Genomic DNA, 18616 nt, shown 5'->3' with positions numbered 1-18616 from the left:
GGCATTGCTGATAACATGTAAGGAGGACTCTCTAAAATTAGAAGGGCTAATGAATAGATAAAAGAGAGTGGTTATAGTTAAATAGAGAATGATAAGAGAAGTTTGTGCATTGTTAGAATAAATAGGATTGAAAAGTTCCTTCAAGCAACAATTCTTAGAATGATTGACAATGTATTGTACTCAATGTAGCTATTAAGTAATGAAAGAGTATAACTAGTATCAGGAATTGATAATTAGGTAACAGTAAAATGTTGAGATTCATTCAAGATACAAAACTCACAACATTCTTCCAGAGTTTCATGTAAAGCAGAGCTGGAAATACAAAAACCATGACCAAAAAATAAAAAAAGAAAAAGAAGTTGAACCAGATTAAGATATTAACTAGAAACTTAGAATACCTTCTCAGATCTTTCTTCTGTATTCTCTTCTTTTTGTTCAGGAGAATTTTCAGCTATTTCTCCAAATGGAATTGGTGACAGGGATTGCTTGCCATGGTAGTTATTGAGAAGAGTTTCAAAGCTTTCAGCTATAGAGAAGATAATAATACTGATTTATAATATACATAAAAGACACCAAAATTTAGGGGAGAGTAGGGTACAGTTGATTACATTAACTTAAGTACTTGGCCAATATTTATTTTCTAAACCCTTGGAGAATAAACAGCAAAGCCAACTTTGGCAGGATTCTAAATCAGAAGACAAAAGGGATGCTGCAACATAAGTAATAACAGTGATGATTCTAACATAGGCACAAAGCCACAACTTACGGAGTAGATATCAATCAATTATTGTGACACCAGTACATGAATGGTAATTGCTTTATAGATCCCAGAACAGAATGGAAAGCTGACATTGATGGGATTTGAACTCAGAATGTAAAGGAATGCAGCTATATGTATACCACAAGGCATCTTCCCTGATGGTTTACTGATTCTTCTGATTTACCACTTTCAGGAAATAATAATATTGAATAACAATTAGAACATTTAATATAATTAAAGTGTATATGTATGTATATGATTATATATATATAATCACATATGTGCTGTTGGTGATATTTTTCCATCTCTGGACTTTTTGTTTTCCTTTCTGATGAAGAACTATATTTGAAATGTCAAAAAACCCTCTCTTCTTTCCACATTCTCTGACCATCGAACTAATACATTCCACATGCATGTCCTCTTGTTTTGTTATTGTTAATGTTCAATCTGACTATATATATATATATATATATATATATATATATATATATATATATATATATATATATATAATTATAAAATCTGGTAATTAGTCATATATTAATTAATATCGATTAATTATCAGGAGGCCAGCACATCTAAAGAATCAAAGAGATTCAGAAATATTATCTGCAATCTCAGGGGATTAAGGTACATTTTTAAAAAACATTTAAAAAAAATAACGTCGACCACTAACGTGGACAATTAATGCGCTAGAAATAGATCACATCTTGTGTCTATTAAGACCTAAATTGTTCTCAACATGAAATATAGCAGCCTACCAAAAACGTGAGCGGGCAAGACATTTAAAATCACCTAAAAAAGCATTATTAAACAGGAACTAGTTTCGGATTTAACAAATTCTTACCATTGTCTATTCCTCATCAGCCTGATTTGTAATTTAACCGTAATCATCAGAATCGTATACAGAGTTGCCCACCGCCATGGGTGCGCGTGCATATGGTTCTGCTAATTACAGCTTAATGGTAAAATTCAAAAGTCTTCGTTTTGGCGCGCTAATTCCAGGAATATATCCGCAGAAAATATTTACTGCGTCTTATATATTCAGTATGAGAACATGGGCAATGGGTAAAATATTATTATAAAATCTGGTAATTAGTCATATATTAATTAATATCGATTAATTATCAGGAGGCCAGCACATCTAAAGAATCAAAGAGATTCAGAAATATTATCTGCAGGGGATTAAGGTACATTTTTAAAAAATAACGTCGACCACTAACGTGGACAATTAATGCGCTAGAAATAGATCACATCTTGTGTCTATTAAGACCTAAATTGTTCTCAACATGAAATATAGCAGCCTACCAAAAACGTGTCTTAATAGACACAAGATGTGATCTATTTCTAGCGCATTAATTGTCCACGTTAGTGGTCGACATATATATATATCTATATATATATATATATATATATATATATATATATATATATATCGTCGTCGTCATACACACACACACACACACACATATATATAGCAATAATAAATAATTTGGACAGATAAGTATAAGTTGATTAGTGTGTTTAAATATTGAGTAGAACACTGGCACAGTTTAGGCTACCTGTTGTCATCTGCAGTTGTGGTAGACTTCTGTTGGATCTATTTCAGGAACTCCACAGTGGCAGTTGTTATTTGTTCCTTCTCGAGTCATGCCTGGCTCATAAGGGCTGGTTTCTCAGTTTTATTAGCATATAGGTTCCCCACCTGAACGGGATGCCAGTCCATCACAGGTGAGCTGCTAGACGCAGGAGGAAAGAGTCAGCAGAAGTTCACTGTTATCTTCTGTTGGAGCTGCATTGAGCTTAGTTGTTTTGCTCACAAGCACACACATCACCCAGTCTGAGATTCGAACCTGCGATCCCTTGACTGCGAGTCTGCTGCTCAAACCACTAGGCCACGTGCCTCCACTGCAGTGGCAGATAGGGTAATAATATTAATTAACAGGAGATGGATTCGGTATTAAATCTTTATTGGGTACAACATATGTTTTGACCCATCAGTCTGATGAGACTCAGACTGATGGGATGAAACATATGTTGTACCTAATAAAGATTTAACACCAACTCAATCTCCTGTTAATTAATATTGTATATATATATATATATATATATATATATATATATATATATATATATATATGTTAATTCTCTAAATGAAGTATTAACAGTAACTGCACGATAAAGTGTAGTATATTGCCACTTAAGTGTGGCTGACCCCTAGGGGTGGATGTTACTGTTGCTTTTAGCCCCAGGAGGACATCTCCTCCAGCTGGCTTATCGACACACGACTGTGTCCTGTTTGCCAAGGGAATGGCAAACAGGACACAGTCGTGTGTCGATAAGCCAGCTGGAGGAGATGTCCTCCTGGGGCTAAAAGCAACAGTAACATCCACCCCTAGGGGTCAGCCACACTTAAGTGGCAATATACTACACTTTATATATATATATATATATATATATATATATATATATATATATATATATATATATACGAGGGGGTGCTGAAAAGTTCCTGTTTTTAAGGGTAATGCAAAAGACCTGGTTGGAGGCCTAACCTTCTGAGTTCTTTTACAGGACTAAGAAAAACTGAAGAACTGCTACAATAAGTGTGTGAATCTGAAAGGGGGATATTTTGAATAAAATCATAATTAACCAACTTCCTATATTTTCTTTTACCTAAAACCAGGAACTTTTCAGCACCCCTTCATATATATATATGTATTTACACACACACAAGCATACACATGTAGTACTCAGTACCACAGTAAACAATATTTTTATTTTGGTTGAGTCAATCTTTTGTTCCTCCATTGTTTCACATGTGTGTTCACAGGAAAGACTCTGTGATCACAGCCAAAACCCCAGAGTAGCAAGAGAATAACTCTCTCTCTCTCTCTCTCTCTCTCTCTATATATATATATATATATATACATCATGTATAAAGACATAAATTAATCCCCTACAATGTTTCAACTTTCAGAATTTCCTGTTAAAGTGTAATCAGGAATATTGGTTTAAGAGTTGGGAGGAAGCAAGTTTTACAATATTTATACTTACCTGTTGAAATTTAAGAAATAAATAAATTTTAACCAAAACAAAGACTTGGAATTAGATCATAGATTTGGTAAACAGGAAGCCTAAATTAATTCTATGGTGCTTGTCATTTGTTTACAAATTAAACACAAATGCATGACAAGTCAGTGACTTATTGATAATGGTTTGAAATTATTCTATTTATACGAAATAGCTGAATGGTTACAATTAAGAATATCCAGACATAAAAATGTATAAGTTAATAAGTAAGGCAGTGAGCTGGCAGAATTATAGCATGCTGGACAAAATGTTAATTGGCATTTTTTCTGGTTTTACATTCTAAGTTTAAATGTTGCCGAGGTTGACTTAACCTTTCGTCCTTTAACACAAGTACCAGTTAAGCATTGGCAGGGGTTGCATGTAATTGACTTACAGGAGGGGTTAGTCAATTACCCCAATGCCCTCCCCTTCATGCTTAACCGGTACTTATCATAAAGGATGAAGGGTAATGTCAGCCATAGCATCATTTGAATGCAGAACATAAAACTGGAAGAAAAACCACTAAGCATTTTGTCTAGCATGCTAACAATTCTGCCAGCTCACTGCTTTCCTCATAATAATAATAATAATTATAAATTTCAAATTTTGGCACAAGGCTACCATTTTTGGGGGATAAGTGGATTACATTGTTGGCCTCTGTGTTTAACCGGTACTTATTTTATCAACCCTGGAAAGAAGAAAAGCGAAGCTGACCTCAGTGGAATTTGAACTCAGAATGTAAAGACGGATGAAATGCGGCTAAGTATTTTGGCCTAGCGTGTTAACAATTCTGCCAGCTCACCGCCTTGTATAATAATAATAATAATAATAATAATAATAAAAAATAAAAAAAAGAGAAAAGATTTATCGATTCTCAACGAAATTAGTAAACAATCAACACAACTAAGTAACAAGAAGAAAACAAAAATACTGTACAAATACAGCATTACAGAAAAAGACTTACCTGAGGCAAAAGAAAAACTAAAGCAAGACATCCTTGCCAAAGCACAAAGGATCCGCCGGTATGAGAAACGCCAACGTTTCTTTGAACAAAACAAACAGTTCAAATCCAACCCCAAAAAACTCTACCAAGAACTGGGTAAAAATAGACATTACTTTAGCACCAACAGCAGAAGAACTAGAGAAATTCTGGAAACAAATATGGTCGGTGAAGCAACAACCCCAGAAAAGGACCATTAAAACAATGAACTTAGCACCTGAGCAACTCTGGGCCCCTATAACAACTGAAGAGGTCACCCAGACACTGCAAAGACTAAGCAACTGGAAGGCACCTGGACATGACAAGATCCCCAATTTCTGGTTAAAACACCTGTCAGGAATGGATAAAAAGCTGGCAGAAAACTTTAACAACATACTAGCAGAGCCAGAGACAATGCCTGAATGGCTCACGAAAGGGAAAACTATCTTAATCCCCAAATCCACGGAAACGGAGAAACCACAAAACTATGGACCTATAACCTGTCTCCCTACGATCTACAAAGCCTTTACTGCAATAATATCGCAGAGATTAAGTAAGCACCTGGAAAGTAACAACCTGTTTCCATAAGAGCAGAAGGGATGCTGCAAGGGCTCATACAGCTGTAAAGATCAATTATTGATCAATAAAACCATAACTGAAGACAGCCGCAGAAAGAAGAAAGGCCTCAGTATGGCCTGGGTGGACTACCAAAAGGCTTTCGACAGTGTTCCCCACACGTGGATTCTGGAAACACTAGCCATAAACAAGGTGGCACCAATTATTATAAAATACATAAGGCACTCAATGAACAAATGGCAGACAGTGCTACAGCTCCAAACAAAAGAGGGACTTGTGAAAACGAAAGCCATCCCCATTAGAAGAGGAATGTTCCAGTGAGACACGCTCTCTCCACTCCTGTTCTGCCTGGCACTCACACCTTTAACTGAATTGCTAAATAGAACTGGATGCGGTTACAAATGCTACGGAAAAACAGTCAGCCACCTTCTATATATGGATGACCTAAAATTATATGCTAAAAACGACAGAGAGCTAGAAACATTACTACAGACAGTACACGGCTTTACCAAGGAAATAGATATGAAATTCGGATTAGAAAAATGTGCCAAAGCAACCCTGAAAAGAGGAAAATTAGTTAAAAGTAGCAATACAACACTAGATAAAGCCAATGAAATAAGAGAACTAGACGAAAGCCAACCATATAAGTATTTAGGAGTCAATGAACTAGATAGGATACAACATACACAAATGAAAGAAAAAATAAAGAAAGAGTACTATAGACGAGTTAGATCAATACTAAAAACAGAGCTCAATGCTAAAAACAAGATAATGGGTATCAACACTTTAGCTGTCCCAGTTATAAGCTACAGCTACAACATCCTTAACTGGACACTAAACGAACTATCTAAAATAGACAGGAAAACAAGAAAAATAATGACAGGATATAAGATGCACCACCCAAAATCTGACATAGAAAGGCTATATATACAACGCACAGAAGGGGGCAGGGGTCTTATACAGCTAGAAAACTATTATAAAATAACCACCATAGGACTGCAAAAATACCTACTCCAGAAGTAAGGAAAACTAATACAAATAGCCACAAAACACTAGCAAAACAAAAAACTGTTTTCAGTATTTAAGGAAGCTGACAAATGCAAACAAGAAATCAATCTACCTAACAAATACGAAGAAGAAGAAGAAGAAGAAACAACAAAAGCTATAAAACAAATGAAATCCAAACTAAAACTAGAACAGCAACGGACCATGATAAAACGATGGCAAGAAAAGCCCCTACATGATAAATACTGGGCTAAACTAAATGCAAAAGAAATAGACAGAGAAAAATCCCAGCAATGGTTGAGAAGCTCAGGACTCAAAGCAGAGACTGAAGGATTTTTAATTGCTGCACAAGATCAGAGCCTCCCCACCAGAAATTACCAAAAACACATAATGAAAAGAAACATAGCAAGTAACTGTAGAATATGTGGAGATGGACAAGAAACAATAAATCATATTATCTCTGGCTGCCCAGTCCTGGCTAAGAAGGAATATATTCACAGACACGACAGAACTGGGACCTATATACACTGGAAGCTATGCCAACACTATGGAATAACAACAGAAAAAAGATGGTATAAACACATGCCAGAAAAGGTCACAGAAAACGAGAAAGCAACCATACTCTGGGATATGCCAATACACACAGATAGAGAAATTAAGTCAAATAGACCAGATATAGTTGTCAAAGATCATGAAGAAAAAGAATGCTTTCTAATTGATGTATCAATACCAGCAGATGACAACGTTTCTCTAAAAGAAATGGAAAAACTTTCAAAATACAAAGACCTGGAAATAGAGGTAACTCGAATGTGGAATCTAAAAACAGAAACAATTCCTATCATAGTAGGTGCCTTAGGTATAATAAAAAAATATTCAGACAAATACATAACAAAAACACCAGGACTTACAAATATGTATAACATACTGAAAATTGCACTACTGGGTACTGCACACATTCTACGCAAAACACCTTCAATACAGTAAACATAAGAGCACCACAGCAAACCACAGCACATACCCAAGGCGCACAGATCTGCGCTCGGTAGTGAAGTGAAAGCACGTTATAAAAATAAAACTACTGAACAATAATAATAATAATAATGATAATAATCCTTTCCACTATAGGTACAAGGCCTGAAATTTAGTGGGCGGGGGATAGTCAATTACATTGACTCCAGTGTTTCACTGGTACTTAATTTATCAACCCCGAAAGGATGAAAGGCAAAGTCGACCTCAGTGGAATTTGAGCTCAGAACATAGCGATGAGCAAAATGCCACTAAGCATATAGTCCAGCATGCTAATGATTCTACCAGCTTGCTGCCTTAATAATAATAATAATAATAATATTAATAATAATAATAATAATAAAAAAATAAATATCAGAAATAGAAATAGAACAATTGAAAGAAAAAATACATCAGGAAAATCTAGATAGTAGTCACACAGCAATGCCAAATAATAATATAAACACTGAGATAGCAAAACACGAGGACAAATGTAACATTTCCGGCAAAAACGAAGTAAACAAAAAACAACAAACCCAGACCGTAGAGATGTATAATAGTGTACAAAAAGCACCAATCCAGAACACCACAGACAAACATATGAATGAAAAGGAAGGCAAAACAAATATAAAGCCTGGAAATAATGAAGGGAAACCTAATAATTACGATACTATGAAAATGAGAATAACCAAAGAACTGAAAACCACAGATCAAAATAAACAATAAAACAACATCAATATGAAACTAACAACCACAGAAATAACAGGCAATATCACTGAGCTAAATGACATAATATATGTGGCAGCCACTGCAGCCACAAAAGAAGCAAGATACTCACTCAAACCCATCTGAAGAAGAGTTCTACCACCCAAACAGACCTTGTGGATAAATAACATCCAGAACAAAATTTAAAAAAAGAGAAAAGATTTATCGATTCTCAACGAAATTAGTAAACAATCAACACTACTAAGTAACAAGAAGAAAACAAAAATACTGTACAAATACAGCATTACAGAAAAAGACTTACCTGAGGCAAAAGAAAAACTAAAGCAAGACATCCTTGCCAAAGCACAAAGGATCCGCCGGTATGAGAAACGCTAACGTTTCTTTGAACAAAACAGTTCAAATCCAACCCCAAAAAACTCTACCAAGAACTGGGTAAAAATAGACATTACTTTAGCACCAACAGCAGAAGAACTAGAGAAATTCTGGAAACAAATATGGTCGGTGAAGCAACAACCCCAGAAAAGGACCATTAAAACAATGAACTTAGCACCTGAGCAACTCTGGGCCCCTATAACAACTGAAGAGGTCACCCAGACACTGCAAAGACTAAGCAACTGGAAGGCACCTGGACATGACAAGATCCCCAATTTCTGGTTAAAACACCTGTCAGGAATGCATAAAAAGCTGGCAGAAAACTTTAACAACATACTAGCAGAGCCAGAGACAATGCCTGAATGGCTCACGAAAGGGAAAACTATCTTAATCCCCAAATCCACGGAAACGGAGAAACCACAAAACTATGGACCTATAACCTGTCTCCCTACGATCTACAAAGCCTTTACTGCAATAATATCGCAGAGATTAAGTAAGCACCTGGAAAATAACAACCTGTTTCCAGAAGAGCAGAAGGGATGCTGCAAGGGCTCATACAGCTGTAAAGATCAATTATTGATCAATAAAACCATAACCGAAGACAGCCGCAGAAAGAAGAAAGGCCTCAGTATGGCCTGGGTGGACTACCAAAAGGCTTTCGACAGTGTTCCCCACACGTGGATTCTGGAAACACTAGCCATAAACAAGGTGGCACCAATTATTATAAAATACATAAGGCACTCAATGAACAAATGGCAGACAGTGCTACAGCTCCAAACAAAAGAGGGACTTGTGAAAACGAAAGCCATCCCCATTAGAAGAGGAATATTCCAGGGAGACACACTCTCTCCACTCCTGTTCTGCCTGGCACTCACACCTTTAACTGAATTGCTAAATAGAACTGGATGCGGTTACAAATGCTACGGAAAAACAGTCAGCCACCTTCTATATATGGATGACCTAAAATTATATGCTAAAAACGACAGAGAGCTAGAAACATTACTACAGACAGTACACGGCTTTACCAAGGAAATAGATATGAAATTCGGATTAGAAAAATGTGCCAAAGCAACCCTGAAAAGAGGAAAATTAGTTAAAAGTAGCAATACAACACTAGATAAAGCCAATGAAATAAGAGAACTAGACGAAAGCCAACCATATAAGTATTTAGGAGTCAATGAACTAGATAGGATACAACATACACAAATGAAAGAAAAAATAAAGAAAGAGTACTATAGAAGAGTTAGATCAATACTAAAAACAGAGCTCAATGCTAAAAACAAGATAATGGGTATCAACACTTTAGCTGTCCCAGTTATAAGCTACAGCTACAACATCCTTAACTGGACACTTAACGAACTATCTAAAATAGACAGGAAAACAAGAAAAATAATGACAGGATATAGGATGCACCACCCAAAATCTGACAGAAAGGCTATATATACAACGCACAGAAGGGGGCAGAGGTCTTATACAGCTAGAAAACTATTATAAAATAACCACCATAGGACTGCAAAAATACCTACTCCAGAAGCAAGGGAAACTAATACAAATAGCCACAAAACACGAGCAAAACAAAAAGCTGTTTTCAGTATTTAAGGAAGCTGACAAATACAAACAAGAAATCAATCTACCTAACAAATACGAAGAAGAAGAAGAAGAAGAAGAAGAAGAATAAGAAACAATAAAAGCTATAAAACAAATGAAATCCAAACTAAAACTAGAACAGCAACGGACCATGATAAAACAATGGCAAGAAAAGCCCCTACATGGTAAATACTGGGCTAAACTAAATGCGAAAGAAATAGACAGAGAAAAATCCCAGCAATGGCTGAGAAGCTCAGGACTCAAAGCAGAGACTGAAGGATTTTTAATTGCTGCACAAGATCAGAGCCTCCCCACCAGAAATTATCAAAAACACATAATGAAAAGAAATATAACAAGTAACTGTAGAATATGTGGAGATGGACAAGAAACAATAAATCATATTATCTCTGGCTGCCCAGTCCTGGCTAAGAAGGAATATATTCACAGACACGACAGAGCTGGGACCTATATACACTGGAAGCTATGCCAACACTATGGAATAACAACAGAAAAAAGATGGTATAAACACACACCAGAAAAGGTCACAGAAAACGAGAAAGCAACCATACTCTGGGATATGCCAATACACACAGATAGAGAAATTAAGGCAAATAGACCAGATATAGTTGCCAAAGATCATGAAGAAAAAAAATGCTTTCTAATTGATGTATCAATACCAGCAGATGACAACGTTTCTCTAAAAGAAATGGAAAAACTTTCAAAATACAAAGACCTGGAAATAGAGATAACTCGAATGTGGAGTCTAAAAACAGAAACAATTCCTATCATAGTAGGTGCCTTAGGTATAATAAAAAAATATTCAGACAAATACATAACAAAAACACCAGGACTTACAAATATATATAACATACAGAAAATTGCACTACTGGGTACTGCACACATTCTATGCAAAACACTTTCAATACAGTAAAGATAAGAGCACCACAGCAAACCACAGCACATACCCAAGGCGCACAGAGCTGCGCTCGGTAGTGAAGTGAAAGCACGTTATAAAAATAAAACTACTGAACAATAATAATAATAATAATCTGATGACTTAGTTTCAACTTATCAAAAAAGTTTTCTGGTACTCATACAAAATACCATTAGAAAATGATAGCGTAAAATTTTTATGGAACTTTAACAAACAAAGAAAGCAACAAGTGGTACACCATCCTGATATTATTTTCCATTACAAATGTATGTTATTTATTGATATAACAATATCAAATGGCTATAATGTTGTGCAGAACAGATTTAAATAGCTAAGGATTTATAAACATTATAGAACTGAATTAAAAAATATTATGGTAGTTAAGAGATGTGTCTATCATCCTCTTGTAATTGGAATGATACACCTTTTTGTAAATACATGGATGGGGCTACCTATGTGGATAAACAAAGGCAGATTCTAGAAAATAACAATACTAGAGTCTATAACCATTCTCACACAGCACTGTTATCCTTGAACGTTTGTATGCACTTATTTCTTTGTGAACTAAGAATGGAATATAAAAACAACATTAATAACTAAATGATTGCAGTAAATATCACAATTTCTTCTATGTTGTGTGAGTATTTCACCACCTGATGATATCAATTCCTGCATCAACAGCATTACTTAACGATTAAGACATAAAAAGGTGCTGGTGTATTAGAGATCTGCCTAACCTAAGTCTGTATGTGAAAACAGATGCTAAAATGATGATGATGATGACAATGAAGGTAGTGACAGCAGCAGTGGTGACAGAGGATGAGCATGTTAGGGTAGTGGTCATCATGATCATTTAATGATTTGAACTCAGGAGTTCATTCATTCAAGATTAATTTTTAACAAGGCTTACTTAGCTTTTCATTCTTCATGGTTCATTGATGTACTCAGATTAAGAAGTTTAAAATTTCTTAGGGAAAAGAAGGCAATATAGCGTCATTTCCAAAAAGATATTAACACAGGTTTTAAATATTCAGTCTCAAAAATAACACTATTGTAATTTAAAGCAATTAAAGAGCTGGTATGTAAGATACTGCCTTAAATATATACTCAGTTCTGCTATTAAATTTCTATAACCATTTCTATCTATTCTCATGTTCTACACAATTAATAACCATCATTTATATATATATATATATATATATATATATATATATATATATATATGCCATGTTTATTTTTATAAAACTGTTTCAGTTTATAATGTTTACCATCTCTGGTTTCTATCCTCAAATTATAGTACTGACAATACTTGATCTTTGATATAAAAATGATAATTCAGATATGGCTTTACTCTATGAATTTAACCACACAATCTGTAGCAAAAGTGTCTATCAAAGATAACAATAAGTAATATATTTTAGCTCTTCAATATTGCTGCACTGATTAAATTGGGAGTAAGTTTATTACATTTTTATCTAAAATTGCAGTCCTGACACAACACAACCACTGATGACAGAATATTATCTGAAATCATGCAACCACAAATGTTAGAATATCTCAACACTGCACCACCACCACCACAGCAAGCAACAAGCAGTAGCAGCAGCTGCCACTGCCACCACCACCATCATCATCAGCCTATTTTGCCATGCTTTCATGGATTTTCTTTAGCACAAGATCTTGCTATTTATTGCAAACACTTATCTCCTTCATGCAGTTCAGCCTCCTGAGATTATCTTTCACTTCTGCAAGTGTCTTTCGCTTGAATCATTTGGCATTTATTTACCCAACAATAACCTCCATATACATCACATGTCCACACCTGCACAGTCTCCACTTTTGCACATTACAGCCTACTTCTTTTATACCTAACTTTTCTCTCAATTATTTTGTGATCCTGCATTCATCCATGCTATCATTACATATCCAGCAGAGCATGCTTGCCTCAATTTTGTATCCAATTTTCATGTATCCTAGCATTCGATGCCCATGTTTTATTACCATGCAATGTCATATTTCATATGCAAGTATCGTAGAATCTGTTCTTTGCTTGGAGAAAGATTCCCTTTGTTACCATCAGAGGTAGCAGCTCCCTAAACATTTTTCATCTTGTTCTAACCAAGGTTCTTTATTATACTTTCATAATACCCATCTCCACTAATTATGTTGACTAGGCAACAGAAGCTGTTGTAATCAAGGGAACATCACAAGCATCTGATGGAATTAATTTCATTGGAATTCTTATTGCTAACCACTCCAAGCACTTGCTACATACAAAGTCATTCACTGCCAAATTGCCCACTCAACTTCTTCTACACTCATAGTTTAAAGTGGGTACACTATGGAATTGTTACCAACTCCTTTCTTGTCAAACAAATATGGATACTTCCCAGATAGCAGTACAGTCCTATTTCATTTCCTGCTAACTAAAATGTTTGCTAAGTTAGCTTTGAAATTCCTTTAATCCTTTGACCTATGAAAACTAGGTCATCAGCCTACAGAAGTTCTCATGAACAATCAATATTGATCCCCTTTATTATGGCCTGAAGAAGTAAATAAACAGGACGGGATACTTATCTGTATGCTAAATACATTGCTAGCTCTTGCCTTGCAGATGGCATCTCTGTATATAACTTGCATGGCTCTCACAAGCCAGTCATCTATACCTAATTTCCTTGGTTACAACTAGACTACCATGAGTAATGCTGTCAAAAGATGAACAAATGCAAATTATAGTGAGTTGCTCTTGACAAAGAAATTTTTTGAACATCAGATAAGCACAGAACTACCCATCATCATCATCATCATCATCATCATCATCATCATCATTATCATCATCATCATCGTTTAACGTCTGCTTTCCATGCTAGCATGGATTGGACGATCTGACTGAGGACTGGTGAAACCAGATGGCTACACCAGGCTCAAATCTGATTTGGCAGAGTTTCTACAGCTGGATGCCCTTCCTAACGCCAACCACTCAGAGAGTGTAGTGGGTGCTTTTACGTGTCACCTGCACGAAGGCCAGTCAGGCGGTACTGGCAACGGCCACGCTCAAAATCGTGCATTTCATGTGCCACCCACACAAGAGCCAGTCCAGGAGCACTGGCAACGATCTCGCTCGAAAATCCCACGAAGGCCAGCCAGGCGGCACTGGCAACAGTCACGCTCAAAATGGTGCATTTCATGTGTCACCTGCACAAGAGCCAGTCCAGGGGCACCGGCAATGATCTCGCTCAAAAAATTTCATGTGTCACCCGCACAAGAGCCAGTCCAGGGGCACTGGCAACGATCTCGCTCGAAAATCCTACGACGGCCCCGCACACACAAGAGCCAGTTCAGGGACACTGGCAACTATCTCGCTCAAAAAATTTCATGTATCACCCGCACAAGAGCCAGTCCAGGGGCACTGGCAACGAACTTGCTCGAAAATCTTATGACGGCCCCGCACAAGAGCCAGTCCAGGGGCACTGGCAACGGTCTCGCTCGAAAAATTTCATGTGTCACCCGCATGTTAGAATATTTGAAAATCACACTAACACACATCCTTTCTTTTCAAAATAATATCTGATAATATCAAAATAATACAAAATAACAATACAAGCACTCACTTTGGAATAATAGCTGAACACCACACTACAGCATAAACACAATGGAGAATAATGTTGATATACAATATCTTTATATCCCAGTATCACATAATTATTTATGTTTTCAATATTATCTGAATACCACCATAAAACCATCCATGTGAAAATACTTGAACAGCAAATGAAATAGTATCTACTTCAGCTTAAAAGATTTTCTGGTTTGAAAATGAAACCAATTTCGCAAAACAAAAAAAAGGTTTTTAAATGGAAAACTAAGTGATTTAATCACAGTCTTTACAAGTATGTATCACACAGACATCCATCTCCATCTTTTGAGAAGGAGGAAAAGCAAAGTGACATTACAATACAGAAAGGCAATATACTGAAATAAATGCTTTACAATATCTACTTCAGTCCCCTTTTGTCTTGGCCATTTTTACTGTTTACAAACTAGTTTCCAATACTATGAATGAGTGACAACAGAAATGTTTTTACATAGCTTACCAATTACACCACTGTCTACTGCTCCTTTTGATCCTGTGACAGAAAGATGCAAGACTAGAAATAATTTGCATAAGCATTCAGTGTCTTAAATGAACCCTCACTTCACCCTTAACTGGTTTTTTTTCTTTTACAAAACTTACAAGCAACTTTATTCTATTTTATATCTACTTATTTTGGGTGCTGTATGTGCTTAAATTAATTTCAAATAACATAAATTATTTCACAAGCTTTTCTATGAATATAGATAATGTTATTAATTATATACTTAGACCATCTGTATATTTTAATCTTAAATTAAGTTTTGTAATGGTTCATAACAATAAGAAATGTAAATAACTAAAAAATTAAGAATCTTATATTTACCTATAAATTAAAAACAATAACAAAATATTTCATATATTTGCATTTTACCACACACACACACACACACACACACACACAATTATAGATTAATTGATTGGTTAATAGAAATGGAGAAGCAGTAAAATGTTAAACAAGGCAGGTAATAAGAGTATAATTTTTTAAGCTATTAATCTCATGTTTAGAGAGGAAAGATTTTTTCAATATTTACATTAGTCAGTTGCTTAGTACATAAGGATGTATTATTTTTAGTTAAGAAATATGGACTCCAACTTCAAAACCAGTCCTATACTGTACACACAGCTTGGTGACAATTGAAGATCAAATCACAAAATATAGGGTAGGTGTAATTAAAGAGAAAATATTTATCATCTCTAAAGATAAGGTTAAGAGTGAAAAAAATTATAAACTCATTGGCAACAACTCCTCTTAAACATTTAGATAATACATTTGTCTTGTTATCTGCTAGTATATACTAAACTTTTTAGACTGAGAGTAAACTTCATTTCTATATAGTTCACTGATCTTTATACAAAGTCATATTTCTGTAGATTTGTTATTTATCTAAAATCTATTACCATTATTACTAATGAAACCCATGAAAACTTCAAGCATACTTTTGCTAAAATTCAGTATCACTAACTACCTTTCTTTTATAGTATTAGTTTTTAAAATTTATCAATTTCATCCATTATACAATAATTTCAAATGTATGCTTAAAACTCTAGGATTTTAGCATCTATCTATCTTTACATACACACACATAAAGACATAGATAAAATACATACATACAAGTCTTAGCACTGTATTCCATTCTTGTAACAAACTAATACTGCCAGTTAGCTAATCATGCCATTGTTTTATATATCAGGATACACTTTAAAAATACTTTAATCAAATGCAGAGGTGGGGTGGATAGAGGGAGAAATGAGAGAAGAGATAACTAAAGACACAGTGACATCACAAATGCTCTCATTATTTCTGCCTTATTCTTTTGTTCTCTCTCTCACTTACATTCTGTCTATTTCTTTTTTGTTATCTCTCTCTACTCTATCCATCTATTTATCTATCTTACTACAACTTTCTCTCTCTCTGTCCCCCTCACCCTAATTATCCAGTCACTATTATCAACACCAAACATCACTGCTGTCACACCACTACCATAATTACCAACTCTTACTCAATTTGAGTTTTTTCCCTTAGCCTGACACACTAACGGGTAAGTAGGAACATATTGCATTCAGAACTATCTTATGAGCAACAAAATGGGGTCATCATTCTGGAGTCCCAAATAGATATTAAATATTATGAATGCATGCATACTACTACTACTACTACTACTACTACTAATTATTATTATTATTATTATTATTATTATTATTATTATTATTACTGAGTGAGAGAACAGTGCTTGCCATCAAAGTGACACTGGGGTACAAATATATGAAGCCCAATACACCCATCATAAGGCGCAAGCATCACAACCATATGTGCACAACATGATGATCCCATATCAAGATAAACTGCACAACACCTTGCAGGTGGGGTCCAGTTAGAATTTTCTTCAGGTCAAGTAGCCCATCCTGCTCAAAAGGTCCCTGAATAAGAATTGCTTAAGGATGATGAATGAAACACCCATGTTTCCAGAGGTGAATTACTCAAACCCCAAAGAATTCCTCTCAACACATAACTATGATGCTCTCCCACTACTCCTGTTTGTGGTCAGAGATACATATATCAACCACCAAGGGACAGGTTCAACTGGTTAAAGTCAAGCAATTGACAAGCAAATCTATGGTATTGTGCAGAATATTTGTTGTAGCCCATCTTTTACACCAAGACAAAATGTATTATTATTATTAGTGGGATTCATAGAAATTCCTCATTTTATAAATGTTCTTATTTCTGTTTTCATGCATAAATTTATTGATCTTCATATAACATTGTTATATGTTTAATATTTTGATTGTTTTCAATTTCATTCCATAGTTAATTAAGGCTGTTAAATGCATAACACTGAACTGCAAGCAGAATATTAAAGGTTATTTTATATTATTATTATTATTATTATCATTGCCTTTGCACAACTGCTAACGCTGGAGATGTACTACGGTGTCAGCTGTTCACTACCAGTGAACTAAGGTAACACCCTTTATTTTTCAAGCACCTTCTGGAGTATTTGAACAGTTCCAAGCAGTGCTGTTTTCTGCAAGCACTCCACCCTTATTTGTTCCATATACTTCTCAAGATTTTTGCTCACTGTTCCCAGGGCTCCGACAATTATTGGTACTACTGCTACCTTTCTCATCAACCACAACTGCTTAACTTCCCAAGCTAACCTGTCATATCTCTCAACTTTTCTTTCTTCCTTATCGCATACCTTGTTGTCAGCTGGGCATGCTATATCTATGATCCAGCATAGTTTGTCTTCTTTCTCAATTAAGACTATGTCTGGCTTCCTATTCTCTATCTCATGGTCCCACTGAATCATAAAATCCCATAGGATCTTTGCATTTCTATTTTCGACGATGCCTTCAGGTTTGTGGTTGTCCTTTCTGCAAAGTATCAAATTTCTCTTCAAAAGTCAGATGCTATTAAAATTTTGGATTAATTCAAATCAACTGTTTATTAGTATGAACTGTTTCTATGTTAATGCAAATTGTTCATTTTATAAGATTCTCTATAAAGACAAACAATGATGACTGTAGTTGTACACCTTTTACGTATTTCCTCAAGTATATACCTCACACAAAATATCTTGAAACTGATCAACTTATCTATAACAAATCTTTTTTTATCACCTTATTTCTAACACAAAGATAATACAATTAAAGATAAATTGATAGAAGCCTGTACATAACTCCAAGTTCAGTATAGACAAGCGAATGAATTTAGCTCTGATCTACTATTCTCTAACAACATGATATGTAATCTCCACAGTATGATGTACTGTGTTAGGCAATTAAGTGTGTGTGTGTGTCTCTCTCTCTGTCCCTCTCCCTCCCCCCTCTCTCTCTCCAGACCTCAGAACATACATTCAATTGATGAATCAATATCTTCTCTACTCAGTTATAAAGTTCATTTATTTGTTCATTTTTACATTCATTTTTCCAGGCTAGCATGTATTTAACAAATACATTAATGAT

The 18616-nt window shown here is 35.2% G+C and overlaps 1 protein-coding gene across 8 annotated transcripts in view; it reads right to left on the bottom strand.

Moving 5' to 3' along the window:
* The window catches only part of LOC106876034 (uncharacterized), an 83002-nt gene that overhangs the window by 34109 nt on the left and 30277 nt on the right, over positions 1 to 18616 (bottom strand). For 4 of the 8 annotated variants that reach the window (XM_089349219.1, XM_089349223.1, XM_089349217.1 and 1 more), the window contains 2 exons: positions 15111 to 15143; positions 399 to 526 (listed from right to left, as the gene is read on the bottom strand). In XM_089349219.1, coding sequence (XP_089205345.1) covers positions 399 to 526; positions 15111 to 15143 — 161 coding nt within the window. The remainder of the gene's footprint in view (positions 1 to 398; positions 527 to 15110; positions 15144 to 18616) is intronic. The other 4 variants (XM_089349221.1, XM_089349224.1, XM_089349218.1 and 1 more) reach the window with 1 other exon arrangement.

This window comes from Octopus bimaculoides, chromosome 3 (assembly GCF_046866305.1).
Source record: "Octopus bimaculoides isolate indiv1 chromosome 3, ASM4686630v1, whole genome shotgun sequence".
NCBI classification, from domain to species: Eukaryota; Metazoa; Mollusca; class Cephalopoda; order Octopoda; family Octopodidae; genus Octopus; species Octopus bimaculoides.
Note: the sequence above shows the minus strand (reverse complement) of the source record. Positions and strands in the feature narration are given on the sequence as shown.